Genomic DNA, 18,917 nt, shown 5'->3' with positions numbered 1-18,917 from the left:
TTCAAACCTTAACACAAAACTAAATATGTTGGTAACCTGTAACCATTGAAGTCTAGATTGTTTTTCCTACTATGGATGTTAATGGTTACAGATTTTCGGGATTCTTTAAAATATTTTTTTTTAACAGAAGAAACTAAATTTTATAACCACTTGAAGATGAGTAAATATTTTTTTTTGAGTGAACTATCCCTCAGTTGTTTCTTAGATATTTTGAAGAATGTTGTAAAAACATTGTATTTAAAGGTACAGTTCACCCTAAAATAATTCATTAGTTCGTCATCGTTTATTCATCGTTCTTTCAAGCCTTAACACAAAATTAGATATGTTGAAAACCTGTAACCATTATTGTAACAATTAATTTTTTACCTACTATAGATGTCAATGGTTACAGATTTTCAAGATTCTTTAAAATAGATTTTTTGTTTAACAGAAAAACTCCAGTTATAACCACTGGAGGAGGAGTAAATTGTAATTTTTGGGGTGAATTTCCCTTTAACCCCTCACTTGTTTCAAACCTGTTATTTTTGTTAAACACAAAAGAAGATATTTTGAAGAATGTTGAAAAAAAACTTCTATAGTATTTAAAGTGACAGTTCCCCCCCAAAAAATTCATTAGCTTGTCATTGTTTATTCATCCTTCTTTCAAACCTTTGAGTTTCTCCTGTTAGACAATTTTTTATTTATTTTTTAACTCTGAAAACCTGTAACCTTTGACATTCAAAGTAGGAAAAACAAATACTATGGATGTCAATGGTTACAGGTTTCCAACATATCTAGTTTTGTTGAAAAGAGTACATTTCTATTTTTTGGGGGGGTGAATATCCCTTTAAACCAGTTTTCTTTTTGTTAGACCCTATGTCTTTTGTTAGAAGATATTTTGAAGCATGTTGACTTTCAATAGGATTATTTTTTCCTACTATGGACTTCAATGGAAGAAATATCTGTTCAACAGAAAAAAAGTAAATGACAATGAAAATATTTGGGTGTCGTATCCATTTAAATGACCAGCATCAAAAATAAAAACAATGTTGGAAACTGGTAAACACTGATATTCACAGTATGAAAAAAGTATTAAAAATTGAGTTGTGTTTTTTGCTATGGACATCAATGAAAAATAATATCTGTCATTATTTACATTTCTTTTCCTGTTGAACACAATTTAAATTTTTGTGTGAACTTTCCCTTTAAACCAACGACAAATAAAAAAAAAAAACTTGGGTTTTAGTTCCTTTTAATAACCCAGAAAAGAATAATCAATTTGTTTGTGCAAAATAAATACATGAATAAAGAAATGAATGAGTGCTAGCATATGAACTTAGGCTTTTCTGAGCAGTTCAGACAACTCCTCTCTGGTCCTCGTGTGAGCGCTGGTGGAAGACGAAAGAGACTGCTGCATCCCATGAAGCCTGCAGCACCGGGTCTCTCAGGCCTCGCTTATCAGCGCAGTGATGCCAGTTGGAGAGATCACAGGTACAGTCCGAATCATCAGGAGGAGGACGAACCTGTCGGCCATTCACACACCGCCTGCAGCGAAACCTGAACCAGAAAAATCAGATGAGTGATTTCACTGCATGTGTTATAAGAGTAAGCTAAATATATACATGCAAAATTATCCCTCCTGAAATGGAAATTATTTTTCAAATAGTTCTAATAACCAATTACTATTATCCTTGCCATGATGGCAGTACATATTGTACAAGAAACTAATAAAGTGACATTTAAAGGCTCAATTATGTTAACTAGGCAAGTCATTGGAGAATGGTGATTGATTTTGTATCCAATCGAAAAAGAATCAATAAATATTTGTATAAAGGCTACGAGTTAGTTCTCTCTTCTTTGTAAAAATCTATTTGTTAAACTAAACTCTAATCAAATTTCAGCTATCTGTATATAAATATGAAACTGCACGTACACAAAGGCAAAACATAAATTAAATAGGATTACAGCAATCTAAATTGTATAATAATCAACGACTTTTGCCTTAAAAAAAGTCCTTATATTACTAGTAGTTAAAAGTACAGTCAGGCCATGTCCACACTAATGCGTTTTCATTTGAAAACGCATATTTTTGTCTCCGTTTTGCCCTTCTGTCCACACTGAGACGCGTTTTTAGGAAACAAAAACGAATCTTTTTGAAAACGCTCTCCAAAGTGGATACATTTGAAAACACCGTTTTCGAGTCGTAGTGTAGACTGTGAAAACGGAGTCTTTCGAAAACGATGACGCGTTTTTTTGTCATGTGACAGTCATGTTACTAATTCAATTAAATTTACTTTCATTTCATTGTGATCATGAGTTTAGTGATGTCCTTACTGTGAGGGTAAGCAGCGTCATCAGCAGGATACTGTTCTTTAAAGCGCTCCAGTATATCGGCGTATTTGTTTTGGCACGTCTCCCAGTCTACATTTTCACTCTCTTTTGCACATTTGTATTCATGCGTTACTCGAAGCAGCAACTCCACTTCATTGTCAGTCCATTTAAAAAAACTGTGCATAAACATAAACGTCAGGCGGAAATGACGCGTACCGAAGCGTCTTACGTTTCACGCATGCGCAGTACAGGGTGAAAGCATTTGTAGTCGTTTCAGTGTTGATGACAAAGTTTTGGAAAATGAATAGAAACGACAGTGTGCACGTGAAGCGTTTTTAGAGGAAAACTCCCATTTTCAAATTTATCCGGATTAGTGCAGACATGGCCTCAGTGTGTAAGTTTTGACACCCAGTGGTTAAAGTAGGTATTGCAATCATGGATCAAAACAAACACAAGCGCAGGTTGCCAGATTGAGGACAGGAGCGAGTGATTTAAACGGTGTTCTATATTAAAGCAACGGCACTCCTTATTAAAAGTAGTTTTTGTCCTAACCAACACCTGGAATTAACATAATAGAAACAGCTTGAAATTTAACTTGAACTAAACACATATCAGGGATTCAGCATCTACATTTAATAATGTTAAACAGGTTTAATATGTATTAATTAGATTATAAACCTCACCATTTTGTGAGTGGGTGCATATTCTGTGCTTCTCAATGGCTATATTACATTTCTGTCGTGTTTCGTCTGGTGCAAACAGCCAAATTGCTCATCACTGCGTATCTCATCACGCAGCGTGTTGTTAGGACACGCGGTTACAATGAAATCTGCTCACCTAATATGTTTACATGCGTAATATTTATATTATTTGCTAAATAATAACCTCAAGTGGAACTCTGAGTCTGTGTCTCATTTCTGAGTCTGCTACTGTCCACTAGAGGTCGCATTTCAGTCACGGACGCATACTTTTGAGAGCCTTCCTGACTGAATGAATGAAATACGCTGTTTTCCACCAAGGCAACCCGGGCTGCTGCAATATAATTGGCTAAACTGGCATTGGGCAAGACTGGCAAGACAGCCGTTCCGGCACGGAAAACACATTTTCAAAGCAGAATATCTGACTTCAGCATTGTTTTTCAAGCACTCGCATACAGCACCTTTAAGTTGTTGAAGTGGTTAAGTTTGGGTGAAGATTTAATTAAGCTGAGTAAAATACTAATTTCAGAGTAAAGCATTACTATGAGCTTTAACAGTCTTTTTGTCTTGTTTCTAGTCCTAAAAATTCTTAAAATCAAGAAGCATTTTCTAGACAAGGAAAAACACTTGTCTTGTTTTCAGAAATAATGTGCTAAAATGAAGTGAGTTTTTCCTTAAAACAAGCAAAATAATGTACAAATGGGGAAAGCAAAATAATCTTAGCTGCGTCCCAAATCGCATACTTATGCACTATTCTACGCCATTTTTTAATGTGTTCACACTGAAAACTCTAAAAATAATAAGTGCACTTTAATTACCCGGATGATGCACTCATTCAGCCGCTAAAATGAAGTGTGTAATGATGGACACTTCACACACTCAACGACCGCAGGTTTGCTTACGTAGCGGAAGGGGCGGAGCTATCGGACGCACATGTTGGATAACTTTATTTATTTTGGATGGTGAAAGCAAAATTCTCCTATGAGAGTGATTATAGCGCCTCCCGATGGTGAATGTGGATATACTCACGGCAGGTATTATTTGATAATTCAGTCGTTTATTTCACGGATTTGGCGACCGTCAAACGTCATCAGGGAAACGGTTTGAATTTCCGCTTAGTAAAAAAACATAAGTGTGCCATTTGGGACGCCACTACATACATATACTATCCTGTAGAGTGTGTAAGTGCATGAGTGCATAGTGTATAGTGTGCCATTTGGGACGCAGCTACTGTTTTACCTCTTGACAAATGATCATTTAGCTTACCCCATTGGCAGATTATTAAGCTTGTTTTAAGAAAAAAACTCAATTCATTTTGACATTATTTACTAAAACAAGACCATTTTTTGAATATTTCAAAAACTTTTCAGTATTTTGACTAGAATCCAAGTAAGAAAAGCATTTTTTTTGCAGGGCATGAAAGCTAAGCAGCAGCTAAAAGACATAATCGTTCCCCATACTAAAGTGTTAGCTAAATATAAACCAAAGATACGCTCTGAATAGTAACTTAATAAAAGCCAAGACGTCAATAAAACCAACACATAATGATATTTGACTGTACTTTGACAAACTTCATTCTTATTTGTCAAAATAAAGCTCTACATGGAGAAATTTTGCTATCTTTGAACACTAAATAACACAGAGCACATAGTTTTAATGAACCCCACGGCAGTGTTTTGGTGTGGTTGTGTTTTTACCTGTCATGTGTGTCGCTGAGGGTTTTCTCATTGAGCGAGAAGAGTTCCCGAAGCTCTCCGAGAGAGAAATGTCTCTCCACGTCCTGCTCCTCATCCACTACACAGCTGCTCAAGGCCTTCTTATGAGCCTGTCTCTGGAGGATCTTCTCCTCTATGGTTCCCGTCTACAACACAGGAGATGAGACACTATTATCCACGTCTCAGAGATGAGCAGTGATAACTATTAAATGATAACTATCAAGATACAGTTTTAAAGAATAGCATAGTTCACACCAAAACGGCAGCAATAAAGAAAGCAATGATATGGCTGGGATCACTTTCAGAATGATTTTTTCCAATCATTTAGATTTTTTCTCAGCTGATGAATGATAAAACGCTGACAGCCAGTCAGAATCCATTGAAAGCCCCCCGCTAACTTTCATTGGCTGAACTCACCGACAGCAGTCTGTAGATGTAGCAGGTCTTCTTCTGTCCGTCTCTCCACACTCTAGCCATCGCCTGCTCGTCATTGGCTGGATTCCAGTCCGGGTCGAACATCACCAATCGGTTTGCACCAATCAGATTGAGGCCACAGCCGCCAGCTTTACTGCTCAGCATGAAGATGAACTCTGGGCTCTGGAGGAGAACAATTTAGTTTAGGTCACAATTCACAATTCACATATTAACAAACCAGTAACTAATACTATTAGCTGATTAAACTCTTAATTAGCTCTTTATTAATAGTTATTAAGGTAGTAGTCAGGACTTGGGGAGGATTAGGGACGCAGAATAGCATCATCCTTCAACCACTAATGAACAGTTATAATCTTAATAATAGGCAATAGGTAATAAGCCAGTATTAAATAGCATGAATTGTGACAAACTAATGTGCTACCAAATTATTTTAGGGTATAATTCAGGAACTTAATAAAATGTAAGTTATGACCTCAATAAACGCCTAATTTGCTGCTTATTAATAGTTATTATTAAGGTCATCATCATCAAAATAAAAAGCATTTAGAAAAATTTTCATTCATTTTAACGGACCTACAATTGAAATACAAATATTAGCTGAAAAAAATCCCCACAAAATTTATATTTAATCATTTGTTCACTTACAAGTGTGGACTTAATATATTTAAAAGAATAAAAACTATGTGAAGGTAAGTTAAAATAACTTAAATGGAACCAAAACCTAAGGATGTATAAAACAACCTAAATAACTAAAGTGTAAGGATTTATCAATATTTAAAATAATAAATCATATTTAAATATAATAAACAAAAATTAAAGTAAATAAATGATCAATGCACTAATAAGAAAATGGAAAAAATAAAATCACATATAATAATACATATAATTAAACATATAATAGTTCTATATAAAGTTGAAGTCAGAATTATTCGCCCCCCTGTTTATCTTTTTCCCCAATTTCTGTTTAACAGATTTTTTCATCACATTTCTAAACAATAGTTTTAATAACTCATCTCTAATAACCGATTTGTTTTATCTTTGCCATGATGACAGTAAAGTTAAAGTGACATTTAAAGGCTTAACTAGGGTAATTAGGTTAACTAGGCAGGTTAGGGTAATTTATTGTGGGCAAGTTATATTGTATAACTATGGTTTGTTTTGTAGACAATCAATTAATATACAGCTTAAAGGGGCTAATAATTTTGTCCTTAAAATGGCTTTTAAAAAAATAAAAAACTGCTTTTATTCTAGCCGAAATAAAACAATTAAGACTTTCTCCAGGAGACAAAATATTATCAGACATACTGTGAACATTTCCTGAATCTGTTATAGGGGGGGAATAAATCAAAGGGGGGTTAATCATTCAACTGTAATAAACAAAAATTAAAGTAAAAAATGATGAACGAACAAACAAATAAAACAATGAAAATGACAAATGCAAAAAATTTGAAACCTACACAATTAAATGTTTAATAATGCAAATAATACTTAAATATAATTAAATTACACATAAAAAAAATATATATATATAAACGATGAAAGCACAACTTAATAAAATAACAAAAATGACTGATATCTCAATGAAGCCTACATAATTTAATTTAAATGTTTATTAATAAAATGATATTGAAATATGATTATACTACATATAAAGTGTAAATGCATGATAATACAATACAAATAATATTTTGTCAACAAATAAATGAAATACAAATAAAAGCAAAAAATGAAAACTGAAAATAGATCAATAAAAGCACTCACAGAGGGGTTGTTGAATCTCTCCACAATCTTGGCTCTCTTCTTGATGGACATCGTCCCATCCAGCCTAACATAAAGGTATCTGTTCACATAGAATAAACGAGATTATTACAGTTAGTATAACATATCATAAGTCTGAACTTTAAATATATTTCTAAACCTCTATGCTGCAAAAAATGCTTTTCTTACTTTGATTTTTTTTGCCTTGTTTTTAGTCCAAACATCTGAAAATTTTTAAATCAAGAAGCATTTTCTAGTAAAAACATGTTTTAATAAATAAAATTTTTAAATTAAGTGTATATTTTTACCTAAAACAAGTTAAATCTACAAGTGGGGTAAGCAAAAATAATGTCAAAAAGAAAAACAAGATTATTTTGCTCACCCCATTGGCAGAATATTTAGCTTGCTTCAAGGAAAAACTCACTCACTCATATTATTTCTTAAAACAAGACTGTGTGTTATGAAAAGGCTTCTTGATTTAAGAATTTTTAGATATTTGGATTAGAAACAAGACAAAAAAACAAATGCAAGAAAATCATTTTTTCAGTGTGTGAGCAGAACTGATGATGAAAACAGTCAGATCATGAAAGGTAAATCACTGTTGTATTTACACGGATGTTGGATTGCTCTGAAAGTCAGTACCTTCTGTTTCGACACAGTTTTTCAAACAGATCCAAAGTCTGTGTGTAGTTGGAGACCAGAACCACTTTATCACTGGTCGTTGTTCTGGTCATCGCCAAGATATAATCCAACACCAGCATCTTCCCTGCAAATAACACAAGTCACAGAGTTTACAGTCTGATATGAAGAAATCAATACATCTAGTATAACTTCGGTGACTCTGAGGCCAAAATTCCACCAGTTTCCGATATTAAAAACATTAGGGTTACATAAATGTCACTCTTTATTTCAAGTTACATCTCAGGAAATTAATAAACCACTAAATATGACTAATAAACTCCTAATATGCTGCTTATTCATACTAATAAATAATAAAACATCACACTTTATTTCAAGGTACAATTAAAGCTTTTAATAAAACAATTACCTATGTATTTTGCTTTAATCGACTCAAAATTTGCTTCTTATTACTAGATAATAAGGTAGAGGTTGGGTTTAGGTAATCAGTAGGATCAGGGATGTACGATTAGAGTAGCACAATATCTCGCAAAATTATTAAAAACATTCTAATACGCTGATCTGAGGATCAAGCAATATTTCTAATATTATCAGTTCTGAAAACTTTGAGGATTTCTTTGCTCAAAAAGAGCAGTGTTTACATGACATTTTCATAACACTCTAAATATATTTACTGTCAAATCTGTCCAGCGTAACGCATCATAGAAGCATTGGTTTCTTTGAGCTGACCTGAGAGCTGTGGTTCGACTGCTTTGGTTGAATAATTCTGTGGGAAGAGATCCAGTGCTCCGTCAAAACCCTCTTCTCCTGTCAGACACTTCTCGTAGATCAGGGCAGGATCTAACAGAGGCAACACACACAGTTTAATTGTTTTATTATAAGCACACTTTACATATAAGAAAGTTCAGGGGTCTCATTTACGATTGTGGCATCCATATGAAACAGGGCGGAAATCTGATTACATATAGACTTCAAATATGCGCTCGGCTGCAAGTAAACTCTGAGTTAACCTATTTAACTTAAATGTTGACTTAATACACCACTTTAATCCATCATGTAAGCCAAAATAATAAATAAATTTTTAAGTAAATATTATATATATTTAAGTAATAAATAAATAAATAAATACATTTATTCTGGTTCAAGTTCACTTTAAGGAAGGTTTCTATGCAAATGTTTTCAATCAGCCCCCTGGTCAGTGTTGAAATGTGTGTTTATGTATTATGTAGATGGAGACTCACGGTTGCAGAGCTTCTTTAGCGAGGTGATGGAGGACAGAGAAGACACGGAGATCTTCCCCGTCTGCAGACTCTCCACAGGTTTGGCCTGCTTCAGGAATAACTTGTACAGCTCTTTCTGCAGAGGAGTCAGACTAACACACACACACACACACACACACACACACACACACACACACACACACACACACACACACATATTAGGGCTGCACAATACTGAAAAAATCTGACACTGCAATATTTTCTTTTGCTGCGAGATATAAATAATCTAAAATATAATAGATTACAAGCAAAAATAAATCATTAAACAGTGCTTAATGGCTTTCTGGGGAGTCTAACAGTATTTAAGTACTGGAATTGAACCATCAAATGTAAAATAACATGGTCATCATTGTATAAATAATAAAAACAATATCTTTATTTTTTATGTTTAATAAAAATTCTAATCCTGTGATGTGACTATTGCAGGTACACACATTGCAATATCGATGCTCAAAATATTGTTCAGCCATGACACATATTATTAATTTATGTCTCCTCTAATGACAAAATGACCATACCAATACTAGAATGATAAAACAATTTACATTTTTAGCCAAATGTATATCAATGTAATGTTATTGTTTGTCTTTGTCATTTTAGTTTTTCAGTCCAAACAGAATACATTGTGACAGAAATGTGTGTTTTCAGTCAAATTTTTGAAGGTTTAACCTTATTACCATCCATATCTATTTTGCGCTAGGTACAAAAATAGGAGGGAAAAAAAAAGAGCAAAAAGTCATGCGTTTTATGTTAATCAGGTTTTAATTTCGTTAGCAATGCTTAAAAAATGCATGTAAAATCTGTAATATGTTGGCAGTTTTTCCAAGTTTAACCTGTGGAGAAATAATGGCTTTTTTCTGTTTTCTGGTTTTAAAGCAATTAAATTGATGTAGTTATAATCCTGTGGGTGTGTTGCTAATATTAGATTAGCGTTAGTATATTAGTTTGAATGAGAATAATGTGTAGAAATGTGTATGTTTGTGAGTGGTAGCTTCTTTTCTCTTTATAAAGATTAATTATAAATGGGAAACGATGCCTTTTAATCAAGAAAGGTTCACAAGCCGGGACTTGAACTCAGGACTCCCGAAGTGCATCAATGCTATATGCTAACAAGGCTATCGCAGCCGAATAGCTTCTTTTCTTTATGTGATATTGCACAAAAATAATTACGTTTTAAAATGGTCATTGTTTCTGATGATTGACTTAAACAAAACTCTCTTTAGTGTATAAAATTCTATAAAAGTTTGGATCAAACTCTCTACCAATAAAGAAATTTTAGGTAGTTTTCAAAACAGAACTGATACTAAGCTAAGTCACTGAAAGTTACAAATTTTAAATATGATACTTTCAGGTTTTTATTTTACATTTTGTGTGACATTATTTATTTACCGAGGCACTGTTGTTAATCACTCGTAATTGTAATTTTTTATGTACTGAGTCACATCATTATAAAACAGAATATGTGTAGTTTTCTTACTTGCAGCAGACTACTTGTTCAATCTTCACTGGCAGATACTTGGAAAGAATATCTGAAGTCCTTCGAATCAAACACCTGAACAAAACAAAAACAAATATATCAATAACAGATCTAAATGCTGTATAGAGTGTTTCCCCCCTCCCGTGTTCACCTGTTGACAATGCTGATGAGCTCCTGGAGTTTCTGCTCTCCAGCAGCTCTGTCTTTATCACTGGCGTCTGCATCACGACCCTTCAGGATAGGAATCTCGAAGCGTTTCTTAAACTCCTGAGCTGTGCCTGAGGGAATGAAAACAAAGACTTTTTTTGCATTTCTGTGTGGAGTTTGCATGTTCCTCCCGTGTTGGAGTGGGTTTCCTCTGGGTGCTCTAGTTTCCCCCACAGTCCAAACACATGCGCTATAGGGGAATTGAATAAACTAAATTGGATGTAGTGTATAAGTGTGTGTGCGTGTATGAGTGTTTTCCAGTACTGGGTTGCAGGTGGAAGGACATCTACTGCATAAAACATATGCTGGAATAGTTGGTGGTTCATTACGCTGCGGCGACCCTTGATAAACAAGGGACTAAAATGAAGGAAAATGAATAAATGAATAATATAATATGAAGTGCAGTGAAATGTAAAGATGAATTACCCACAAAAGGATGTAAACATAAATAATGCAGTGTGTGCATAGATAAAAAAAAAATCTGCACGCACATACATACATACATACATACATACATACACATACACATACACATATATATATATATATATATATATATATATATATATATATATATATATATATATATATATATATATATATTTTAAAGTGCAGTAATGTTAACCCCGAGTATGTGGCAGAGCTTAAACATGGAATCAGAATAGTTTCTATTACCCAAACCACAGCGTTTACTGTGACAGATTCAGTAGTTCTTCGCAGGATCATGCATGTCTCTTACCGAGGATGCCAGAGTTTACAAAGTGCACCAAGCTGAAATACTCCAGCAGGTCGTTCTGAATGGGAGTCCCAGATATCAGCACTCTCCTCTGGGCATTCATGGAGTTCAGAGCCAGGTATGTCTGATTGTCTGAGTTTTTCAGCCGGTGACCCTAAACAAAACAAAACAAAACAAAACAAAACAACACAATGTGAACTGTTTAAATATTTCTTCAAAAAAAGTTCAAGAGTCTGTTATACTCATTAAAGCTGGATTTCCTAGTCCAACAGTTATATTGTGAAATATTATCTTAATATTTACTTATAAAAATGACTCATTTTTTAAGTTACGCTTAGTTCAGTTTATTGATGTACAGTTGAAGTTAAAATTATTAACCCTATATATAATATATATATATTTCCCAAATGATGTTTAAGAGATTCAGGAATTTTTTCGCAGTGTTTACGATAATATTTTTTCTTCTGGTAAAAGTCTTATTTGTTTTATTCCGGCTAGAATAAAAGCAGATTTTATTTTTTGAAAAGCACTTAAGGCCAATATTATTAGCCCCCTTAAGCAATATATTTTTTAGACTTTCTACAGAACAAACCATTGTTATACAGTGACTTGCCTAACTAACCTAGTTAAGCCTTTAAATGTCACTTTACGCTGAATACTAGTATCTTGAAAAATATCTAGTAAAAAATACTAGATTATATACTAGTTACTGCCATCATGGCAAAGATAAAAGAAATCAGTTATTAGAAATGAGCTACTACACCTATTATGTTTATAAATGTGCTGAAAAATCTTCTTTCTGTTAAACACATTGGGAAAAAAATATATACAGGGGGCCAATAATCCTCACTTGAACTTTATGTAGCATATTTATACAGCTTATTTATAGCAGATAGCATATTTATGTTGTATTATTGGCCTTATATGAATATATTTACAAATCACATTTTTCACAAATATTTTAGAAATGCAAAATTCAAATGGTTGTTTTTAAACACAAGTATTGTCTTTGCTATTATTTGTAATAAAAAAGAGCATGCTTGTTTAATCAAAACAAATTTGAATTCACTTGACTTAAAACAATAACAATGATACATTTCATAGCTTTTCTGATGCATTCTGTTTACGATTTACATTTGATTGTGCACTTACTGTACCTCATCACAGATGACCAGTCCGACTTTGCCTTTGTGCAGGACTTCAGCGTGGAGACGGAAAGTTTCATAGGAAATGATCAGAATTGGAGTTGGTATTCTCATGCCTTGCTGAGAGATGAAGTTTACTGCAAGAACACAATCAAATATGCACCTAGTGAAGATTTATGACAGAGCAGATGAAGCATAATGACCAGACAAAAGGAGGTTTTCAACAGCACAAGGACTGAAATCAAACATTTAAAAATACATAAATACAAAATGAATTTTTATTACTTACTTAATTAGTAGCTTACTTGCTTGCTTAGTTAGTAAGTTATTTTAGTTGGTTAGTAACTTGCCTGATGGCTTCGTTACTTAATTAGTTAGCTACTCAGTAACTTAGTTGCTTGCTTAGTAAGTAACCTGCTTGCTTGCTTAGTTGCTTAAATAGTTTGTTAGTTAGTTTCTCAGTTACTTAGTTGCTTGCTTAGTAACTTGCTTGCTTAGTTAGTTACCCAGTAACTTAATTAGTTACTTTGTAACATGGTTGCTTGCTTAGTTAGTTACATGCTTGTTTAGTTACTTAGTTACTTAATTAGTTAGTTAGTTACTCAGATACTTACTTGCTTGCTTAGTAACTTGCTTGCTTAGTTACCCAGTTACATAATTAGTTACTTAGTAACTTAGTTACATGGTTGCCTGCTTAGTTAGTTACATGCTTGTTTGGTTACTTAAGTAGTTAGTCAGTTACTCAAATACTTAGTTGCTTGCTTAGTAACTTGCTGTCTTAGTTACCAAGTTACTTAATTAGTTAGTAACTTAGTTACATGGTTGATTGCTTAGTTAGTTACTTGCTTGCTTGCTTAGTTAGTTAGTTAGTAACTTGCTTGCTTAGTTACCTAATTAGTTAGTTAGTTATTCAGTTACTTAGTTGCTTGCTTTGTAACTTGCTTGCTTAGTTACCCAGTTACTTAATTAGTTACTTAGTTACATGGTTGCCTGCTTAGTTAGTTACTCACTTGCTTGGTTACTTAATTAGTCAGTCAGTTACTCAGATACTTAGTTGCTTGCTTAGTAACTTGCTTGCTTAGTAACCCAGTCACTTAATTAGTTACTTAATAACTTAGTTACATGGTTGCTTGCTTAGTTACTTGCTTGCTTAGTTACTTAATTAGTTAGCTAGTTACTTATTTGCCTGCTTAGTTAGGTACTTGGTTTTAACTTGCTTGCTTAGTTACTTAATTAGTTAGTTACTTAGCAACTAAGTAAGGAACTTGCTTGCTTAGTTACTTAGTTAGTTAGTAACTTTTGTTAATTATGTATTTAATTACTGCCAAGCATGATTATTGTCTGATGCTGATTATTTCAAAATGAGCAATTATTACTAAAATATTATTTTGCATTACAATGATAAGAAAATATTTAAAACTTGTCCAAGTTTCTTTTTACCCATAAACATAAAATCTCTATAAATTCTTCTTGGATAATCTTGTTTTGAAGCCCATCCCTCGTCTATATGTAATCCGTTTGCTGTCATTACCAAGTTTGCTGTCGATCTCGTCTTTGGAGCCTCCGTCAATGGCCACAGGCTGCACGCGTCCACCGAGCCACTTGCCCACTTCATTGTACCAGTTTCTCACCAGGCTGGACGGAGAGACCACGATGACCTTATCGATCTCAGGTTTGCAGTCTGGACTCTGCTTCAGTAAAGTCCAGATGAGAGTGATGCATTGTAATGTTTTTCCCAGACCCATCTCATCCGCCATAATACAGCCGTAGGAGTTCTCAATCCGTCGTCCCGTCACACAATCCCACAAGAACTTTACACCCTGCAGGAGAACATTATACTGATGAACAGAAAGCTCTTTTACAAATGGAAGTTTATAGAGATAACAGTTTCTTATTTCAATTTTTTTGTGAATTATGTTTCATTTTGGTACTAAACATTTAGTTTTATTTTAGTTAGATTTTAGGTATAAATAAATAAAGTATAAATAAAAGACTTGAATCAAAGTCTCACAGTCCCTGTAAGCTGATAAACCTGCAATTCTGAAAATTGTTAATTATGTATTATGTTATGTCACAATTTTGATTTCTTCTCACAGTTTTAACTCCTAACTTTGAATTTTTCACCTGTGAGAAAACGGCTTGTATATACAGCAATTCTGAGACATTAATCGCAACTTTTAGCTGACAAATGTGAGATATAACAAACTTGGTTCTAAAAGATAACCATTTCTGTCAAGAAAAAAAAACGTTATTTTAAAATCGACAATAAATAAAATTTTAGTTTCATTCATTCATTTTCTTTTCGTCTTAGTCCCTTTATTAATCCAGGGTCGCCACAGCGGAATGAACCACCAACTTATCCAGCACGTTTTTACACAGCGGATGCCCTTCCAGCCGCAACCCATCTCTGGGAAACATCCACACACACCCATTCACACACACTACTAACAATTTAGCCTACCCAATTCACCTGTACCGCATGTCTCCTCTGGACTGTGGGGGAAACCGGAGCACCTGTAGTAAACCCACGTGAACAAAGGGAGAACATGCAAACTCCACACAGAAACGCCAACTGATCCACATTTTAGTTTTCATTTTCAAAGTTATTTATTTTTAAATTCAAATCATATGCATTTTTCAGAATTAGGGCCGAAGCAGTGGCGCAGTAGGTAGTGCTGTTGCCTCACAGCAAGAAGGTTGCTGGGTCGAACCTCTGCTCAGTTGGCATTTCTGTGAGGAGTTTGCATGTTCTCCCTGCGTTTGCGTGGGTTTCCTCCGGGTGCTCCGGTTTCCCCCACAGTCCGAAGACATGCGGTACAGGTGAATTGGGTAGGCCGTAGTGTATGAGTGTATGAGAGTGACGGAATGTGTAAAAAAGTCGTTATCATATAGACAAGTCTAAATGGAGGACTTGTTCCAAAGAGCTGACCCCGCAACCATACGGGACTAAGGCCAAAGAAGAAGATGCATTTTTCAGAATTAGCCTAACCTTTCCATAGAAACCCCTTTTATCAAAGAATTGCAAATAAGAAAAAATATAAATGTGAGACAATAATAAAATGAAGCTAATTTCAACGTGATCTAATGATCTGCTGATTTTACTCATCATACCTCTCGCTGATGTGGTCGAAGCACTTTACTGAGCACGGGATCTACAACAACATGCACTGGCAGCTTCTCCCTGCAAAAAACCGATCACATCACAGCCAATCACAGCACTGCTGAGCATAAGAGCCCATTATATTCTTAACATGAGATGCCACTGACTTGTCTGCTTTGATCAGGTCATGAGCGCTGATGACCGGAGGCTCATACAGAACCAGAGCTCCGTCTTCAAACGGGTCGTGCAGAGCTTTCCTCACACCAGCTCGTCTCAGACCCAGAGCCCGCAAACCCAAAACGCCTGTTTACGTACAAACAAACACACACACACACACACACACTTTATTATGTGCATTATTTATATTTGTAAATGAGCTGTAAGTGCAGACTAACCTGTGTAATTTGGAATAGGAATTTTAAATGGTTTGGATAAGATCTTGCGAATGAAGGCTTCCTGTGGAAAAATAATTAAATCTGTCAATTATATGTACAAGTCAGAGTTATTAGCCCCCTGTATTTTTTTCAACAATTTCTGTTTAATGGAGAAGATTTCTTCCAACACATTTCTTTAATCTTTTGCCATGATGACAGCACATAATATTTGACTAGATATTTTTCAAGATACTAGTATTCAGCTTAAAGTGCAGTTTTAAGGCTTAACTAGGTCAATTAGGCAAGTTAAGGTAATTAGGCAAGTCATTGTATAACAGTGGTTTGTTCTGTAGACAACAAAAAATATGTATCTTGCTTAAGTGGGCTAATAATATTGACATTAAAATACTTGTACAAAAAATTAAAAACTGCTTTTATCCTAGTCAAAATAAAACAAATGAAACTTTTTGTAGAAGAAAAAATATTATAAGAAATGCTGAAAAAAACTCCTTACTCTGTTAAACATCATTTTTGATAATATTTGAAAAAGAAAAATTCACAGGAGGGATAAAAATGTTGATACCAACTGTATACAATAAATAATTGAAACTTTGATATCGAAATGTTACCCTTCTTTGTGTCTGTTAAAAAAAGATCTGCCAATAGCAATAACTAATAATGCACATTTATAAAATCAATTTATTAATATTTTTCCTATTATGTGACTTTTTAAAATACATTATTTCCAGTCAATAGTTTGAAATAATTATAGATTATTAATGTTTTTTGACTTATGTTTGTCCACCAGTACCGCATTTATTTGAATAAAAATACATGTAGTATTTATTATTATTATTATTATTATTTCTAAATATTTTCTTTACTTATAATTACAAAATAACTTAGCATTATAAAATAACTGCATGATTTCTGAATATATTTTTAAATTGCAATTTATTCATGTGATGGAAAAGCTAATTTATTTATAGAAATCATAGAGGAGATAAAGTTGTTGTTGTAAAAATTAAATGATGATGATATATGATTATATAATAATAATAATAATAATAATAATAATACAATTCCTGAACAGCAAATCAGCATATTAGATGAATTTCTGAAAGATATCTTGACACTGAACAACAGACTAATGATGCCGAAAATACAGCTTTGCATCACAGGAATAAACTACATTTTTAAATATATTAGATAACTCTAGAAATTACTTATTTTAAAAATTAATAATAATGATAATAATAATAATACAATTTCACAGCTGTTTTTATAAAATAAGAGTCTTCTTTTGGAAATATAGACTTAAAAATCTTAACCCCTTCAGACCCTGCGTCCATTACAATGGACATCACATGACATCCCATTTTTTTTAAATATGGAACATAATTCAGGTCTGAAGGGGTTAATTATTCCAAACTGTGGCCTAGTACTGTTTATTTTACTGTACAAATATTAATGTAACTCAGATTTAACTTTATTATCCCAATTAGGGAAACAAAAAATTGCAGCAAGTGCCATAACACAGGCAAAATTCCATGTACACATTACCAAATTATTACCACAAAACATACAATAAATCATTTTTAGCTGCATCTTCCTCCTTGCTGGACTCATTTAATGTCTTAATGGCCACCATCATCAAAGAATTTCTAATTCTGTTTGTCCTGCATATAGGAACTCTAAAACGACACACTGATAGCAGCATCTGAAACACAATGAGATACACTGAGCTCTCTTTAACAAGTGAATGTACCTCCATGTTTAAATATTGGGATGTACTCACATGTTCATTGCCATCAGCGCAGAAGGGTCTGTTGGTCAGCGGGGTCAGGGGTTTTCTGTAAGGGGAGATGTACTTTTCTCGACAGTCTCTCTTGCACTGTGGTTCCTGTAAAAATGCAAACAATCAGTCACATGCACTGTTGCATTTAAATAAAGAGCTTTAAATGCGTGACAGACTCACCATGTCAGGCTCCCAGTCCTCCTCATCGTCTGAATCTGGCCCCTGTTTTCTTTTGGCCACCTGACTTGGCGCTAGACTTCTCCTCTATTAAAGTAAAGTTGGTTTTATATTTGCACATTCAGAGTTTCTTCTTTAATATAATTTCAGAAAAGTGTTATTTGCAAATACGAAATAGTGAACTCATATAAGCAGCCAGTGACTATCAAAGTAGTTGAGGTCAAGTTGGTTTTATATTTGCACATTCCTCAGAGTTAACTTATTAAACACTCCCTATATTGTTTACTATGGTACTTTGAATATTCAGTCTGAAATCATGCGCAAGTAAGTTTTCAAAACAACATTAGTAGCATTTAACTGTGAACAATGTACTTTGATAGTCAATGGCTGCTAAAATGATTTCACTATTGTAAAGAATACTTTTCTGAAATTATATTATTAAGGAACAAGTCCAAATGTATGAATATAAGACCAACTTTACCTCAATACCAAAGTACAACATTGTTCACTGTCAATTAATTAGTGCTAATGTTGTTTTGAAGTAGTAACGTTACTTGCATGCGATTTCAGACTAAAACAAGCGTAGTAGTTTGCAATACATATCACTGTAATATAATATATAATATAATTTATATGTGATTTATATCACTGTTCAAACATGAAGGAAAGAGCGAACATAAAACCAGCTTTAACTGTTAGCGTTACCTCAATTTCTCCATCTCGGTCATTGATAACAACAACAAACACAACTCACATGATCACAGGCACGTAACTTAGGCCATAGGTTTACAACGTTTTTACAACAGCACCTACCATTCTGGATCAGGAATTAAATCCAAATTAAATAAATACGTCCAAATAAATGTGCATCTTTGTCGTTTTAGCTATATAGGAGCGCTCGACAACATTAAATAATAACTGCTCCGTTTAACAAAAAATACTTAGTCAGAACGTCGTTTTAAACTACAATGAATATAATATTTGAGGAAACATAAACTGAAGCAGATTCAGCTGTTGTTGTTATTAAACACCGACATTATGTTTGAGAATCCCGCGCATTGGTCACAG

General features: G+C 33.8%; 1 protein-coding gene across 1 annotated transcript; it reads right to left on the bottom strand.

Moving 5' to 3' along the window:
* Positions 1 to 1,214: 1,214 nt before the first annotated feature.
* Positions 1,215 to 18,917, bottom strand: rad54l (RAD54 like). Its single transcript, NM_201144.1, is given in 18 exon segments — positions 1,215 to 1,536; positions 4,706 to 4,869; positions 5,141 to 5,320; positions 6,920 to 6,998; positions 7,559 to 7,682; positions 8,285 to 8,395; positions 8,797 to 8,927; positions 10,313 to 10,387; positions 10,464 to 10,590; positions 11,259 to 11,409; positions 12,413 to 12,537; positions 13,932 to 14,220; positions 15,512 to 15,581; positions 15,668 to 15,803; positions 15,896 to 15,956; positions 17,673 to 17,777; positions 17,853 to 17,936; positions 18,663 to 18,917. Coding segments are annotated over 18 exon segments (2,217 nt in total). The 5' UTR covers positions 18,666 to 18,917; the 3' UTR covers positions 1,215 to 1,334.

Source organism: Danio rerio, chromosome 6 (assembly GCF_052040795.2).
Source record: "Danio rerio strain M-AB ecotype USA chromosome 6, GRCz13ab, whole genome shotgun sequence".
Classification (NCBI taxonomy): Eukaryota; Metazoa; Chordata; class Actinopteri; order Cypriniformes; family Danionidae; genus Danio; species Danio rerio.
This window is presented reverse-complemented; position numbering and strand designations above follow the sequence as displayed.